Source organism: Pectinophora gossypiella, chromosome 5 (assembly GCF_024362695.1).
Source record: "Pectinophora gossypiella chromosome 5, ilPecGoss1.1, whole genome shotgun sequence".
Classification (NCBI taxonomy): domain Eukaryota; kingdom Metazoa; phylum Arthropoda; class Insecta; order Lepidoptera; family Gelechiidae; genus Pectinophora; species Pectinophora gossypiella.
In genome coordinates, this window is record NC_065408.1 from 6446114 (window position 1) to 6464001 (window position 17888).

Sequence of the window (17888 nt, forward strand, 5' to 3'; positions counted from 1 at the left end):
CTGTCTTTAGTAATCAGAATTTCATAATTTATCTTTGATCGAGGAAACTACTTGGGTAGTTTCTGATAGCTTAGCTGTCATTCTAATCAATATATTTTTAATGGGGTAAATACAAAGAAAACAACTATATTTCAACAAGAACTGTATTTACAACTTTATACATTCAAGTGCTAAGTATTAACCTTTGATCTGTGTGTGATAAGGATCCTGACTACCCCTCTCGTATGTGTGTGATTAGGATCCTGACCCATAGGACTGATACCTATTTTTACGTAATTATCCACTCTAATTCTATCGCAAAAGGTATAATGTTGTGTTTTGAACAAAATTGAATAAATGATCTATCATAGACAATCATCATTCGGATGAAATGTTCAATAGTTCCGCTAGAAAAATCGGTTGAAATTCCGTCTCGACCAGTGATACTTCAACTACCAAAAGTGAATACTAAAAGTGAAAAATAAGCTGAAAATTGTTAAAAAAGGTAAGTAAATGTTCAATTTTATTATTTTATATGTATTGTAGTGTCAATTTTTATAAATTATAAGTTCTCAAAGTGATTCACTTACGAATTATATTAGTTCAAAAGTAACCTACAGATCTCAAATAACTTTTCGTGTTTTTCTTTGAGTTATTCTAAACTTACGCCTTGTTTATATACCTCATATTTTATATTATTTTGAAGGAAATTTTATGGAGATTCTGAATATCAAATTGCTTTGTATGAATAATTCATAAATATTTACCAAAACGTAAATTATTGAAACCATTACTAAAAAGTGCACACACACACACGCAAGTAAAAATGGCCGACACTGTGTACGTACACATGTTTCAAATTTACTATGGCAAAACCGTTATTTCTGAAATACAACTTACAGGATGATCTTTTACTAACTTATTGTTTTTTTTTTAGATAAAATGGATTTAACAAATCCTTCAGCTACGTCAACTTCACGGCCTCTTATCTTTCCAGGCGACGCCACAAGGATCACTGCACCCTTATTAGTGATAATACGGCTCTTATAAGAATAATATTTTGGTCATATAAACCATAATAAGAACAGTTGTTTTTGATTGTATATAAATAAATGATTTAACATGTAGATATCTATCTCTCAATCTAACTAAAGTGATATCTAAATAATAAAAAAAATACCTATTAGACATATTTCATTTTCACACCTTACCTGAACAAAAATAAAACATCCTATGTATGTGTCAGGATCCTAATCATACACAGAGTACCGTTCAACAAACGAGTCAGGATCCGTATCATACACAGACGACTGTTCAACAACCGAGTCAGGATCCGTATCATACACAGACGACTGTTCAAGAACCGAGTCAGGATCCTTATCGTACACAGACGACTGAGAGACGAAATACACTCACACAAGCGCAGATATTACTGACCGATTTTTTTGCCATTCCAAAATTTTTTGTCATATTGTTTTCATAAAATTGATCAATATAAAGCGATAAAAGTATGTAGTGTGATATGTCTTTACAAAGCTCTATTTTTCTAGTTTATGGTCATATCCTTTGATTTTGACTATGACTTTTGGCACAAACAATAATTGACTGCATAATATTGGTGCAAGTGAATTTTTGATCAAACTTCGTATTCAAGCAGCTCGTATTTTATTTACAAATAATTTCGAGGCTTGTGTTATTGTTCATAAACAAGGAAATATATCTAGCTTTAGTAATCAATCGCTTTATTATAACGTTCCATGCACAAAAAGTGAAATTTACATCATAAACTGAATGCTGGCGAAACTCGTAAAAATTTTGGAATGGCTTCCACAGACAGGGGGGTAATTTTTTGACAGCGCTGCCACAGACTAAAGGTTAAAATAAATTAGATTCTTCTAAAACAATCTTCTGTCCACATAAAAAGCGAAAACAGAAATTATCAAAAATTTATACACTTAAGAGTTTTCATTATTTTCACATAATTTCTTCAATTTTCTTTTCTCCTCTTTCGTCTAAAATAGCTTGGTGATGTTTTGTGATTGCATCATTCTTTATCTCGCATGATTTTTCCATAGCTTGGTGCATTTGCTCTTCCCTGCAAAAAAGTCTTCGATTAAAAAAAGTTAAAAGTTTTCGATTGTACTTCTCCTGTCACATTTGTAATTGTTTTTAGTGTTGTGTTTATATGTGCAATAAAGCGTTTTTGTATTGTAAAGTATGATTGATTGATTGCACCGGTTGATTGACGTATACTGGCTGTTTATGTTTGTAACACCATTAAATCCACGCGATGAAGTGCGAAAAAATCTGGATACAGGATACTGATAGTGGTACAGCGGCGTGGGAGTTTGTAGTTTCACTGGGTGTGAACGCGTGCACTCAAATTCGATCATACAAGAAATCGTAGCCCAGAATGCGATGATGTCGTCGCCTGGGGCGTCACCTGGGAGCTTTTAGTCAAAGTGTGCACAGCACTTGGCTAATCCTTTTCTGATCTAAGCTAGCCTTTCTTTTAATCTGTCCTTACTAAGCCTTATTTAGACCTAACCTAACCCTTTTTATTAAATAACCTAACCTTTATTTAACCTAGCCTTACCCTTTTTTGATCTAACCTAAGCCTTATTTTTATCTAATTACCGCTTTGTAACCTAACATCCTACTGATTTATATTAAAAAAAAAGTTAGGCTAGATAAAAAAGGGGTTAAGTCAGATAAAATAAGGGATAGGTTAGATCAAAAAAGGGCATCCGCCGGCGGGGACGCGGTTGTGTGCAATTGCGTTCCCGTATCCCCGCCACACGGCGGCAAGGAAGAACACCGTTGGGTTTTAGTGGGTATACCCGGTGGCGACAACCGGGGAGTCTCACATAACCACGTCGTCCCCCCGGGCGGCGTGGTATGCGTAACGCATTTCCCAAAGTCAAAAAAAGGGGATAGGTTATATAAAAAAGGGTTAGGTTAGAACAAGAAATAGGGTAAAGGGAAATTACTTTCATTTATCTATTTAATATGTTGTATAAAACAACTAGTTTCGAGTTTTGTGTAAATAATGTGCTTACCTAGCCTCCTTAATTTTATGTAATGCTCTCCTAATATCATCCATTGATACTCCTGTAAGCTTCAAAATACCGAGGATAGCCATTCCGGCGACAGTACTTAAAACACACCCTGAAAAAAATAAGTATAAAATGTTTTCAGTGAGACGTGTTTTCACCTTAAGTTTTCTTTTTTAGCAGATAGCAAAGAACAGGTACAACTAAAGTTGAAATACTTCTAGCCTATGCTTCTGTCCTAATTTATCACTCAGCACCGTGATTTATAATGCGACGCGGAGCGAGATAAATAATGCGACTGACCGATGCAGGATGATTTTCGAGGTCATGTATATATACTTTTCATCAAAAAAATAGAAATATTACTGAACATGTTCAACAAAACATGAGTATAATTAAATTTGTTTGTATTTGGATATTAAAATGGCAATATTTTTTATTCCAAATAATCATGTGAAATATTTTACAGATATTCCTTATGAAACATAAACTTGCAATTTATGTAGATTTTTTGTTGACAAGTATATATCTGGAGAAAATAAAACTATAACTTACCAAGACCAGCTCCAACCATAGTGGCGGCTAACCCCAGATTGACTTTATACAGAGCTCCCGTGATGGTGCCCGCAGCAACATACTCGATAAGAGAAGTGTCACCTCGGTACACTGATATTGTTGTTGCCAGCGTGCTGAAAAAATAATTAAAATCATTTAAATCTTTTTAGTGTTTGTCAATTTAATCAATTTTAATAGAATTGGGTACTTTCCTAGGTCAAAGATAAATTATGAAATTCTGATTACTAAATATAGACAGAACTAAAGGTGACAAAAAACATTTTCTTTTTTCTATTTAACTAAATTCTAAATTTAGGAATTGTAATTTTTTTATTTAATTTTAACGAGGCTTGGAACACCCTGAGTGATCATGCCAGTCTCATAGGTGTACAATTTTAGTAATAAAAAAAATTATAGAAAGTGCAACATTTTGTCACATTTTTCTATGACGTCACAGGTTGCTTTTTCATACAACTTCCACTGATTTAACTAGTTGGAAACTAGCCTATTATAGTTAAGTATCTTCATTGATGAAGACCGAATCTGAAATTTTATTTAAGTCAGCCTTAACTACCTATTGTGTGAAATGACCGTATGATATTGAAGACATTACCTAAATAGTCCAGTAAAAAAACCAAGCCTCCAACCCCACTGCACTGCCCCTTTTGCAAATGCAACTGTCACATAATCTTGTAATTTTTTCTGCAAATAAACAGTATTGATAGTAATATTGTTTTATTTAAGATTCACAAAATCATTTGATTCAATGCCACTTATATAATCCCGCCCGCCCGTTATATAAACTTACTTTAGCCTGCATAGTAGATTTAAAAATAGTAGCTTGATTGTTTTCTATAAAATACACATAAGCATTTCTTGATCTAACAAAGCCGCCAAAACCAGCTCCCAGAAATGCACCAGACATTGCCGACTGTATCACTGTATGTAATTCAACTGAGAATTCATCATGTTCACTGGAAACAAACAAAAAATGCACATTATTATTGTTTATATTCCCAATATATACAACAACAAAAAAGAATAGTGAAATACAAAAACACGTAATTATGATGCTTATCATTATTATTCTTTTTCATGTAAAATAAATATCTTATACTTTTGTATAACAGTTGTACAGATTATGACTTTTAGGTTATGTTGTGATCCATATTTATTGGTTTTATTACTTACTTTCTGGCATACATCATCTTTACCCTTTCCCATCCCGTCTCTGGTTGTTTCGATGTCCTCGTATTTATGAAGTCATAATCATTTTCATGTCGGGCTTGGAAAAACGGGATAAACGTAGGAGTTAGTCGGGTAACTGTTCGTAACATTGTGAATGTGAACCACTTGAACTGAGAATTACGCTGTTAAACATAAATATACATGACGAATCATCAAAATATAATCCTGAATTTCTTTTACTATCACAGTCACCAACTACAAATCAAATAATAATACATATAAGCTTTAAAATTACTTCCTTTTCGCTTTCAACCTTTGCTTTCAACTTAAAATAAACCAATGTCAGACTGACAGTGAGTGACATTGTTTTTTTTTTTAAGATTGTGGCCTGGAATCAAAGACCTTCTATACAAATCAAATCAAATCAAATATACTTTATTGCACACAACATACAAAACAGATTCACACAGATGAAGATAGATACAGTACAATCTGGCGGCCTTATTGCTAAGCAGCAATTTCTTCCAGGCAACCAGTGAATAGGAAACATTATTACAATTTGGTGCAAGGTCTTTGCCTGGAATCAAGTCCTTTGAGTGACATTGACAGTACTGATCAGGTTTGCCAGCACGGCTGATTCACTCTCAAAGACCTTGTATAGAATCTTTGATTCAGACCATGATTCTGAGCTGGGGGGTTAAAATGGGTACATCGAAGCAATTCATCTAAGAAAGCAATATTGCAATTTGACATTTGCGCATATAAAAGTAAGTGCGCAATGCAAACAAATGTCAAACAGCAATATTGCTTTCTAAGATGAATTGCTTCTATGTGGCCATTTTAGCCCCCCTGATATCAAGTGGAATTTTCAGTCGGAAAATTCATGAAAATTTTTGTTTTTCTTTTTATTATTTTCTGTTCCATACTTTTGCGACGGAAAATTCCACTTCATATCATCTCAGAAACATGGACTCAATCATCCCTCAAAGTTTTCGTTACGACGTCACTAACACCCTGTATAGATCAGCCAAATTGAGAATTTGATCAGGTATTTGATATTTTTACATTTTACTTACTGGGTTTCTGAAATAGTTCACTCACACGTCCATTCATCATCGTTACAATGTTGTTTACAGTGGAAAATAGGAAGGCTCGCTCTTGTAGGCAACATTCTTTATCATTTCAGCATTACCTACATTTTAATTTTTAACGGTTCTTTGACTATAACTTGCATAAACTGCTAAGTAAACCTATTTTTATGAAACTTGCACGTTTCCGTAGGACGATAGGTACTTTTTCCAATAAAAATAAATGTCAAGGCTTCTTTCATACAAAAGACATCAACGAGTTCTATAATGACTGTTTCTTTGACCATAACTTCTTCTATCGTGTGGGTTGTAAGGTGAATTACCAACCTCATCAACCCTGGTGTCAGGGTTATAATTGAGCTGCCAAAGGCCCCTGAAATGGTTCATGTCACGACTACTTACTTACCTACATCAGTAACGCATTATTAAAGCTATTATGCCTTGCTTGAAAATATTGCAATAGGTATGTATAATTTGTTGTTTTTGAGAAATGCGTGGAGATCATAAATACACAAAACAATACACCTGCGAAACTTGTCACACGCGTTTAGTAGCCAACATATACCAACAAATACGAATATTGTGCAATTCAACGATATTAGGTACGTACATACGGGTTCAAATTATAACCTCCGTTTTTAAGTCGGTTAAAAATACTCTTGTGTCTGTTCTATAAACAAGAATCTTTGACAGTTTTGTGGTTTAAAATGCTAACGAGAACAAGTGGCATAAAGTTTTATTATTTATTACACAGACCAATGATAATAAAATGATGGTAAGAAATATCTTTCATATTCTAATTATTTATAATACTTATATATTTTTTTATCATACTTAGTTACGACACACCACATTCATCCCGATGATGAGGTACTTTATATAATAGGTATTATAATGTATTAATTATTCGGCAAGGATGTTGATTAGGATCAATTAAAACAAAAATGCCATTTTCAACTATATTTTATTATAAAATGACAAAGAATAAATCTAGAGTTCAATAGGGTAGTCACTGTGTAAGTATAGTAATATATATTTTAAGTCACTTAACTGTATGAACTGCTTGTTATGTAGATAGTGTGCTTATGGTCGCAAGGACCGATGATAAAAATGTCACAAACCATCTTCAAAATACATTTTCATCTGAAATGCTCGTTAAAGCTTGGAATTATCTCTGGAAGATGATAAAGTTAGACATCGAAAGGAAAAATATAGATCCCTGTTATTTTGTCCCAATAAGTTGGTCTTTGGCATATTTATTTAAGAATAAAGTAGGTATTGACGTGTTTGAATTGTTTCAGTAATTTTACTATGACAGCGAACTAAACGAGAGATGTGCATCGAAATGAGGCTAGAGGATAATCCGTTATTCGAACGATCGTTTACATCTATTACACTATTTTAACTTTACACACAACCCTTTAATTTGCACACCATTAATTCTGAAACAACTAAAACGATACTAAAGACCATGAGTTAACCAAAGAAAGTATTATATAATATTCTCTAGGAAGATTTAGGTATAACTATAGAGCGACTACTGAAATTAGGATAGGATAATTTTAACTAGTAAATCTTAGAGTAATGATTATGTTAATCTTTACTATAGATCCTATAAATTTAATTTGTAATTATTAACATAGTCGTGTATAATATTTACATTCGCAGATTAATTTTAACACGAGAATAACTGCCATTTTATAGGTTTAAAATTACTATTAGTAGTTAACTAATTTAAAAACACGAATGTCATTTACATATTGTTAGTAGTGTTGTAGATATTATTTTTAATAAATATAGTGAAACTAAACGATGCGATGTTGGTATTGATGTCGGGCCTATTAATTGGCAGTTACACATTTTAATATTCGCTAATTCAACGTTTTCAAAAATATGGAATGGCTCAGTTCTTTCCACGCAGCAGGAATAAGGGACATGGCACGGACACAAATTACCGCCCCCGTCCAGGGGCGGTGATAAAATTTATTCACATTATACCCTGTGCGAAATATATTCCACTTGATAATATAAAACATATCATTGGCAATATTTAGAGTCCCTTACTCCCTTTACAATTTTAACTAAATCGTAATTTTGCCTAAATTCATGCGCGAATTGAAAGGCTATGAAATGAAAGGAAAGAGTTATTTCAAAGATGCGTTTTAAGCACAGTAGATATATTAAATACAGATGAGTTCAGATACGCGTCAGGATAGTTAAGATCTATAAGTACGAATATGTCTAGAGTACCAATTGTGTACAAACGTACATCTTTTTTCATTATATTGTTCCCCTTTAAAATTTATAGTTTTATTTACAAATATTTAATCTCTTTGAGTGTTTCCAAATAATTGGTGATTTATTTATCAAAAAAAACATGTTTTAGTGTCATTTAAAAATGAATGTAAGTAGGTAGTCATATAAATGAACGTAACTAATATAAAGAAGACATATTTATATTATAAATAAGTTTAAATATTTACATCATCGCAAGAAATGGTGGGGGAAAAACTCAATAAAAACATAATAGGTAAGTAAAAAATAAACATAAAATAATAGGGGGTTGAATAATAAAGAAACAAAAGTTATCAATGAAAATAATAGTTTAATTATGAAATTAAAAATAAGGATGAAATTAACCACACAAAGACTTAACATTAAAATAAGAGAATAGAGACGACGACACCTTAATATTACACTGAAGTGAAAACGAAGTGAATGCATTATCAGAAACTACAGAATTTTCAGGAGCTGAAAGACATAATACTTGCGCCCTAGGCAAATTTCTATTTATTGATATGTTGGCCTTTATTCACATTACCATTATGAAACACTAAATATCAAGTACAGCTAATGTAATAAGAGATAAATATAAAGCGCAATAAAATAATAGTATCAGAATGATATGCGCAGATATGTTTTGGTATGAAACTCAAGGGAGACAACACTCGAAGTAAGAAACAATGTTTAGTAAGGACACTGACAGACTGTTATCGCAAAAGACGTTGAATCAATTAAAACATTGGAAAACAACTTTCACATCTATCTTCAACGCATAACTTTAACTAACAAATGGAAACAATGTTCACTTACAATGAATAAAAATGCGTATATTGCGCTTAATAAAACTCTCAAATATAATTTAACTGTAACATTTTCATCAACTTTTTAATAAATGTTAAGGTTACTTCAATTACCATTTACCTAAAATAATGTGTATTGACTTTAAATTTGGCATCTCGTTCTAAACACTGATCTATTTATTATTTTTTAATAATATTACCATATTATCTAAATATTTAAAATACTTCTCTAAACACATAAATCCCTATAATTATCTATTAGTCAATACCAATGATACTGAGAAAACCTTAGGCCAGAAAACGCTACACACATTGTCGTCGACCTGTAGGTACGAATTGAGCATAAGCAAAACATGACTAAATGTATGAGGAGCAAAGTATCCATTACGGGAGCGAATCTCACTACTGCTAAAGGAACCGCAGTGCCTATGTGTGTAGCGTCGCGCTCTGAATACAGCGGATATGTAATCTCCTTTTGTGATTTTGTTTTTAATTAAATACGTAATTATATAATTTAAAATTACAATGCGATCTCCCACACAGACCTCCACGTCGTCACTTCTCATACCTTCAATACACAGGCACAGTATCCTGCACCCTATAGAAAAACATTTTCAAAAACGTGCAAAATATCACCACACCCTGGTCACCTAACATTATCTAAACCGAATAACTACTTTTACGTTCTTATCGTAGATAGGTACTGATTAATACAATTTGTAGGATTATTTTTTTTTCTATTAAACCTTACATCGTAATGACAATCTAATTTTTTTATCAGTTTTCATCTTACTAAGCTCTATTTTATTTCTTATTTACGATACGTGATGTATATTATACATTTTATAATAGTGTAAATATGTGATTTTATAATGACTGCACAATGCTTTCTAAAATAAAAATTCAAAAAATTTCCTTTTTGTGACATTTAGAGAGGGATATGTTGAAAGTGATTGAATTGATATAAAATTGTGGGCGTGAGCGTTGTGCTGCGGCCATGAACTAAGCTTTGGGCGTGCAGCCTGCTGCGTGTAGCTAGCGATCCATCGGATGTGTTTGGTCAGTGGGCCACGTGGGCCACTCCTGCGCTGCCGTACAACTTGTCTACCCAGTGCGGCTGCCTCGCCAGGCCACACTACCTGTCCTATCACATCAACAATTGTCGACAGCGGCTTCATCAAGATATGCAATAATTTCGACTTAATTACTCCGAGCATGGCATCGTATATCCTCATAATCAGGTATCTGTTTCACGCATGCTTTGCCTAATCACATAATCTGGACGTGGAACTGAACACTTAAAACTGGTCCTAACATTAAGAGCGTAGTTATCGGGCATCACTCTATGACCAATCCCGTTACAATAAGTAAATAACTTTAACTCTCAAAATAATTTCTTACCAGTTCAAACATTTGAGACAACATTAGATTTCCATTACGTAAATCACTTATTCCACAAACTTAATCTCTTTTGCATTGGACTAGACGCATTTTCATTAATTTAAGAAGGCAAAGATGTGTGAAAACCAATTAAGTTAGTAAAGTGTGAAAGTTCAAGTCGTCGAAGTTGAGAGCGTGTTTATATACAAAATTAAATATCAAGGGAGAGCTATTTAACTAAAATACTGTTTATAGTGAAGTTGTTGTGACCTAGTGTAAATACTGCTGATTATACTTCGTGCTTCGTTCTCGAGATTAGTAACCTATAAGATGATAAACTTGAACACAATGTAGTAACGCATAGTGACACCATTCATTGCACACATAGTTGAAAGCATATAGAAAAAAAATAATAACAAAAGTAATTCTTTTTTTTTTTTTTTTAAAGGGTAGTCTTATATTGTCTGCCCCACTCGAATAGTCTCCGCGCGCTTCATTCGCTTTTGTGTGCTTCGCCATTCTGCACGGTTCAAATAATTGACCTATAATTCGAGAAAAAACTCTTAAAATACAATAGTTTTACTAGCTAATAATGTCCAAAAGACACAGTGAGGATATTGGTGACGTGAATCACATTAACAAATGTCTAAAAACATTAGAACGCATGATAATGCGTTCACGAAGACCTCGTGCTCGAGTTATTGAATCATCATCGTCGGAAGCGTCGTCACGGGAACCATCACCTACTTCGAAGAACCCACAAGGTATTTCTTAGTACAAACTTTCATAATTTTCGTCAAGTTCGATATTTAAATTTTTATTATGCACGGCTTCGTCAGACACTTTAGGTGTTTATCTCGCCACTGCATAAAACAAGGTCAAGGTCAAAACATGACCAACAATCTGCCTGTTCTAAATTCAAATTTCGTTACGGCACAATCGGCAATCGGATAACTCTTTGGGAGTTTTTCCACCGCCACAACGTGCTCAGATTCAAATATATAATTATATATTATATAAGTACCTAGATACTTATAACCACATACCTACTATGCTCAATCGGTTGACTCTCTGGGAGTCCTCCACGAGTACGATATAGGTATAGATATTTAGGCACCTTTTTTGTTCACACGAATAATTCCTCAGGAATTAAAATATGTTTGCGTGTTTTTCTATGGGAAATACACCTTACATTAATTTTCGAGTACAGAGACGTCTGTGGGACTATCTCGTAATCTCGGAGTTTGCTGACGTATGATTCTGTGGGAATCATACCACCCCCTAGTTACGACGCGTATCTTTATACGTGTATATTTTTGTCAAGTACGGCGTTAATCGTCACTCTACACGGACCTAACTCTGATGTCGAACCGGGACCGTCCTACGCGGTGCCTGAGAGGACCGCGACCGCCACTGCCGTCGCCGCCGCCGTGGGTGAAGCTCGGGCTACCACGAGTACACCACCTGCTGCAGAGAACGTCCTAGATAGCGCATTGTTAGAGATTCTCGGCGATGACCCCTCTGCAACCATACAATATGGACCGGATATACATAAGGACCTAGCATCCCGTTTCGAACACCTTGCTACAAATGGGTTAGATAAAAATGTTCGGAAGGAACAGATCGACAAATATCCTATTCCGGGTAACTGCGGCCTCATCGGCGCGCCTATACTCAACGCCGAAATCAAAGCCGCTCTGCCCGATAGTATGTTCAAGAGGCATAAGGCTATTAAGGCCCGGCAGAAACAACTCGCCACGGCTATTACTGTCCTTGGGGCCGCAATGACTGACCACATAAGTAGTGCCAAAAATAAGGATCACGAACTCATTAAGAAATTAATGGACACTGCTCGCCTATTATGCGACATCCAATATGCAGAATCCATCACTAGACGAAACTTTGCAATGTTTTCCCTTAAAAAGGATCTAAAAGAAAACTTAAGTACTTCCAAAGTGGATAAATATCTCTTCGGAGAAAACTTAACCGATACCTTGAAAGCGGCTAAGACAGTAAACAAATCGGGCGCCGAGCTTAAGGTGATAAACAAGGTGGGGAAAAAATCTGCTGTTCAAACGCTGAAACCTCAGGGAAACAAAGGTTTAAACTGGAAAGCTCCAGCACCGCAGCAGCGCAGGCCGACGGGAGCCGGGGCCCAGAAGAACCGCGAGCCTGCCACGACGACGTGGACGAACCGCACGCGCGCCGCCGCCTCCAGGCCGTCGTCGCCGCCGCGCCGCCGCCGCTACTGTACGCGGTACTGTACGCTGGACAACTAGCACAGTTTTACTCGCAGTGGTCACTTATCACTTTCGACCATAATATTTTGAATACAATTCAAGGTTATAAAATTACCTTTGCCCGACCAGTCGTGCAACATTATGTACAACCGATCCCAAACTACTCTAGCAGTGAAATGCAATGCTTTGAAGAGGCTATTAATAGCCTACTAGGCATCGGCGCCATTTCAGCATGCGAACACTGCGACGGACAATTTATATCTACTTAGTGTTTTCCTGCGCCCAAAACCTGCGGTCAAATGCGCTTTATATTAAACTTAAAGAACTTGAATAAGTTTATTGACACAAGTCACTTTAAGCTAGAAGATATTCGTACATCAATTAAACTAATGTCACAGGACTGTTTTATGGCCACTGTCGATCTAAAGGACGCCTATTTCTTAATAAAAATTCACGAAGATTCTCGTACTTGAGATTTATGTGGAACAATAATAAACTTTATGAGTTTAATGTGCTACCATTTGGGTTGGACACGGCGCCTTACCTACATCTTTACTAAGTTAATGAAGCCTGTAATCAGTCTACTTAGAGCAGCTGGACATATTTCCACAATATACCTTGACGATATTCAATTGTTAGGAAGATCATATCTTGGATGCTCTTACAACGTGAACTCAACTATTAATCTACTTACCGCTCTTGGTTTTATAATCAATAGGGAAAAAAGTCAGTTGACCCCTTCAACATACATACATACATAAACTCACGCCCGTAATCCCAAATGGGGTGGGCAGAGCCACAAGTAATCAAAGACAACTTGCAGCCACTGTTGATACGAAGTCCTAAGATGGATATGATGAACCTTATGGTGATAAGGGATCAGCCTATCCCCCCCCCCTTCAAAATCATGTAAAATTTTAGGCTTCATCTTGAATTCACGTACTATGCAAATAACTTTGCCCCCAGAAAAGAAAACACATATCAAAGCAGAGTTACAAAAAATCATAAACATTACTCGGTGTAAAATTAGAAAATTTGCTCAACTTATAGAAGTCCTATAAGTGTATATTGTGTCTGCGTGTCCCGCAGTGGAATATGGAATGTTATATACAAAACAGTTAGAACGGTGTAAGTATTTAAACTTACAACCTCATGATGACTATGACAGGTATATGAAAATCCCGGAAAACTTACTCTCGGATTTTCAAGGGTGGCTACGTGCTATAGAGCCCTGCGCACCGTATTCGAGACGACTGTTACGCGGTTGAAATATTTTCTGACGCCTCAACTACGGGGTGGGGCGCGGCCTGCGGGGGTGACACCGCGAATGGGCCTTGGTCACAGTCGGAGCGCGGGATGCACATCATGCAACTATCTCGAACTTTAGCTGCTTACTTTGCGATTAAAATTTTTGCAAAACATTTAGAAAATTGTCCAGTTTTAATTCGCATAGACAACGCTACTGCGCTATCCTACATTAACCGCATGGGCGGGATTCAATTCCCACATCTCACTGACATTGCTAGACAGATCTGGCAATGGTATGAACATAGGAAAATCTTTATAAAGACTTCATATTTCCCATCTAAAGAAAACATCGTAGCTGACACTGAATCCCGACGTTCACATCCAGACATAGAATGGGAGGTAGAAAACTCTACTTTTGACCAGTTAGTTTCACAGTTTGGTTCTCCAGACATTGACCTGTTCGCCAGTAGACTGAACAAGAAATGTGAAAACAGGAGGAACATTCACGCGAACCTTACCCTGGCTGCCGGAATATTATCCGGGCAGCACTATCGCGACGGTCCGTACCAGCCTCGGCAGTAGATATAATGATTAGTTCTTTAGCTGATTCATCTTTTAAACAGTACAACACCTATATTAATAAATGGTATGACTTTTGTAAACAAAATAACACACCTTTATACGATGCATCAATATTTAAAGTCATGGAGTTCCTTACTGATTTATTTAATAGTGGCAATCAATATGGTTCGTTAATTGTTACTGGCAATAAATTTATTTTATTCTTATTCTTATTCTTAAATTGCTGTAGAGCAGCCTTGTCCTTAAATTTAGGACCCAATATATCGACGGATTATCGTATTCAAAGGTTCTTCAAAGGTGTGTTTAGGCTAAGACCTACTATTCCCAAGTACTCAAGTTTCACTTGGGACACTGGGTGAGTGCTAGATTTACCTGGCTCTCTTGTACCCTAACGAGGCCATATCAATGGAAAAACTTGAAAAAAAAAAAAAAAAATGTGTAACATTACTGGTACTGGTTACCGCCCATAACCCTGTCGAAAATAAATATTTATAACATTAAGATGTTTCCAGATATTAAGATTGTTATCAAAATTTCAGATCTCATCAAAACTTCGAAAGTCTGTACGAATAATCCAGTCCTTACCTTACCTTTCTTTTTGCAAAAACATGGGATTTGCCCAGCCAAGTCATTAATTAGCCATATAAATAGAACGGCCTCAATTAGAGAGTCAGATTACCTGTTTATCAGTTTTAAACGGCCTGATAAAGCCGTCACCACACAAACACTCAGTCGTTGGATTCATTGGATTGAAGATTATTCGTTGGATTAAGTCTACACTGAAAGATTCTGGTGTGGATGTGTCAATCTTTTCAGCACATAGCACGCGCCACGCTGCCACATTCCAGGCATACAGCGCAGGGGTTAGCATTGACCAGATTCGAAAAACTGCTAGTTGGAGTCAAAACTCCACCACGTTTGGAAAATTCTACAATAGAACCATCATGACCACAAACGAGGCAGAGTTGGCTCGTGCTATATTAAATAATAATTTGTAATTTTATTTAGTTTGTAATCATCTAGGCACATTATAATAATAAGTACTAGAAAATTATACATTTCATCTATAGTTCGTTATAGTTTACTGCGATATTTCCCGAACCTGCTCTCAACATCTACATTGTGTTCAAGTTTATCATCTTATAGGTTACTAATCTCGAGAACGAAGCACGAAGTATAATTAACGGTTAAACGAACTTACCTGTAAGTGAAGTTCTATCGTAATTATACGAGTGCTTCGTTCGAAGAGATTAGTAACCCCCGCCCGCCCTAGACCCCAAATCTGTTCTGCAAATATCGCAGACAGAGCCCTAAACTAATGAAGCGCGCGGAGACTATTCGAGTGGGGCAGACAATATAAGACTACCCTTTAAAAAAAAAAAAAAAAGAATTACTTTTGTTATTATTTTTTTTCTATATGCTTTCAACTATGTGTGCAATGAATGGTGTCACTATGCGTTACTACATTGTGTTCAAGTTTATCATCTTATAGGTTACTAATCTCTTCGAACGAAGCACTCGTATAATTACGATAGAACTTCACTTACAGGTAAGTTCGTTTAACCGTTAATTATATATGTCATAGTGCAAATCAGATCTCGCTAATACTTTATAGCCCACGCCGTCCATCGGCACCAGTGTGCCAATATCCTAGTAATATATTGAAAATTATTCTAAAAAATACGTTATCATAATATTGGCCACACCGCGCGATGCAGTGCTCTCCGACCAGAGGCAAATAAATAATTACCTAAAATTAACTGCTTAGTGAAACTAATGCACGAGCATTTATTGTATGTTGTAGCTACCATTAATATAAATTAACATCGAAATAAATGCATCATGTCACTTTATGTCACTGAACATAACGTTTAATAGTGATAAATATCAACTAGATGCTTAGCGTAGAGTTGTGATTACACTAACTAATTGAGAAGAACTATGATCTGAACAAGAAGAAAAACTGAACATTTTCCTAATCAACGAAACAAGTATGGAAGCATCGTAAAGACTGTTATACCGCCGGCCTGTGCCGACACGAACACAGTTATATCTAAAATATATTATTAAAATAATCTTTATAACTAATATTGCACACACATACACATTTCTTAACATAACATTCCAGTAGGTAATCGTAAAGTAAGGAAAAATGTGTATGCGTACAAAAACTATATTTACTTATAAAGAAATGCAATAATAGTAAATTGTGCATATTAAAATAGAGCATAAAATATATTTATAAAATATAATATTATAGTAATAACTGCAAATTATATGTGACAAAGAAATTCTCCTTAACAATGCGTTTTCTAAATTCAAATGTGGGATTAAATATAGCCTGCCACGTAACAACCATCAAACTGGAAGCAATGTTTTACATTGCTCTTGTATGCATAAATAATTGCCAAAGGAAAATAAATCTAGCGCAATCTAATTGCAGAATATATACGTTCTGATATTTTGATTACATAACATGAAATCAATATTTAAAATCACTGGAAATTATTACAATTCATTTATAAAAATAAAATTATATGATTTATTTAAAACTTGGAATGAATATCACACAAATTAGTTATCCTCTCTGTTTCGTTAGGGAAGTGGTCAAGGTTTTGAAATAAGTAAGATATAAAGCATTTAGCTGCCATTGAAAGTGATGATGACAAGGGGGGTTAAGAAGGCCACATCAAAGTAATTCACCTAAAAAGCATAATTGCTTTTTGACATTTGTTTACATTGCGGACTTACTTTTATATATGTGCAAATGTCAAATTGCAATATTTTGATTTTTTAGATGAACGGCTTCGATGTGGTCTTTTTAACCCCCGAGTTCTTAGATATAAGATGTACAGTAACAGTAAAACGTACGTATTTATTAAGAAAATAGAGTAGCACTTAATCTCTAGACTGATCCGAGTAAGCGTAATACAGATTATATTTTAATTTTCAGTCGAGTGAAATTCTCGATTTGTGTGAGAGGTATGTTTGCGGCAGTCGCGGTTTCGCGCTGGCTGTGTGCGGGCGAGTCTTTGCCGAGTTTGATTATTAAAAATAATAAATTAACTCGTGTGCAGTATCGAGTTGGATGGTCGTGGCAGAGGCTCTTGGGCACAGCTAGAAGTCCGCGACGCGACTGCCGAATGTGTGATATTCTGAAGACTCGCTTGGTCGCCCGCTTAGATACTCGACTTGGAGAAAGACACCCTTAGGTGGTTGGACTCGGACAACTGGTAGTTGTGCATCTTGATGAGAGCCGCCACCGCGTCGTCGATGCTCGGCAGCTGCACCAGCGCCATTTTGCGGTCCTTCCTGCAATTGGCAAGCATCATTTTGTAAAAAACTTGAGTTTTAATACTTGAAAAAGTATCAAAAATACAAAACGGAGTGTTTAGGTATGAGATATACCTATACCATTCAGGTTGTGTATGTTAAGAGCCGAAGTTGATTATAAAAGTCACTACAGATTGGAGTTAAAGTAATAAAATTGTA

The 17888-nt window shown here is 35.4% G+C and overlaps 2 protein-coding genes across 7 annotated transcripts in view; both read right to left on the minus strand.

Annotated features, from left to right (window-relative positions):
- Positions 1-129: 129 nt before the first annotated feature.
- On the minus strand, positions 130-5117 carry LOC126366843 (RPII140-upstream gene protein). The gene is made up of 6 exons (XM_050010175.1): positions 4779-5117; positions 4396-4561; positions 4201-4289; positions 3588-3721; positions 3039-3147; positions 130-2074 (listed from the first exon to the last, which is right to left on the minus strand). Exons 1-6 carry the CDS (start codon positions 4922-4924, stop codon positions 1954-1956), a joined length of 765 nt encoding a protein of 254 aa, XP_049866132.1. The 5' UTR covers positions 4925-5117; the 3' UTR covers positions 130-1953.
- Positions 5118-15964: 10847 nt separating this feature from the next.
- The window catches only part of LOC126366829 (polypyrimidine tract-binding protein 2), a 496400-nt gene continuing 494476 nt past the window's right edge, over positions 15965-17888 (minus strand). For all 6 annotated transcript variants that reach the window (XM_050010129.1, XM_050010132.1, XM_050010131.1 and 3 more), the window contains one exon: positions 15965-17708. In XM_050010129.1, coding sequence (XP_049866086.1) covers positions 17576-17708 — 133 coding nt within the window. In that variant the 3' untranslated portion in view covers positions 15965-17575. The remainder of the gene's footprint in view (positions 17709-17888) is intronic.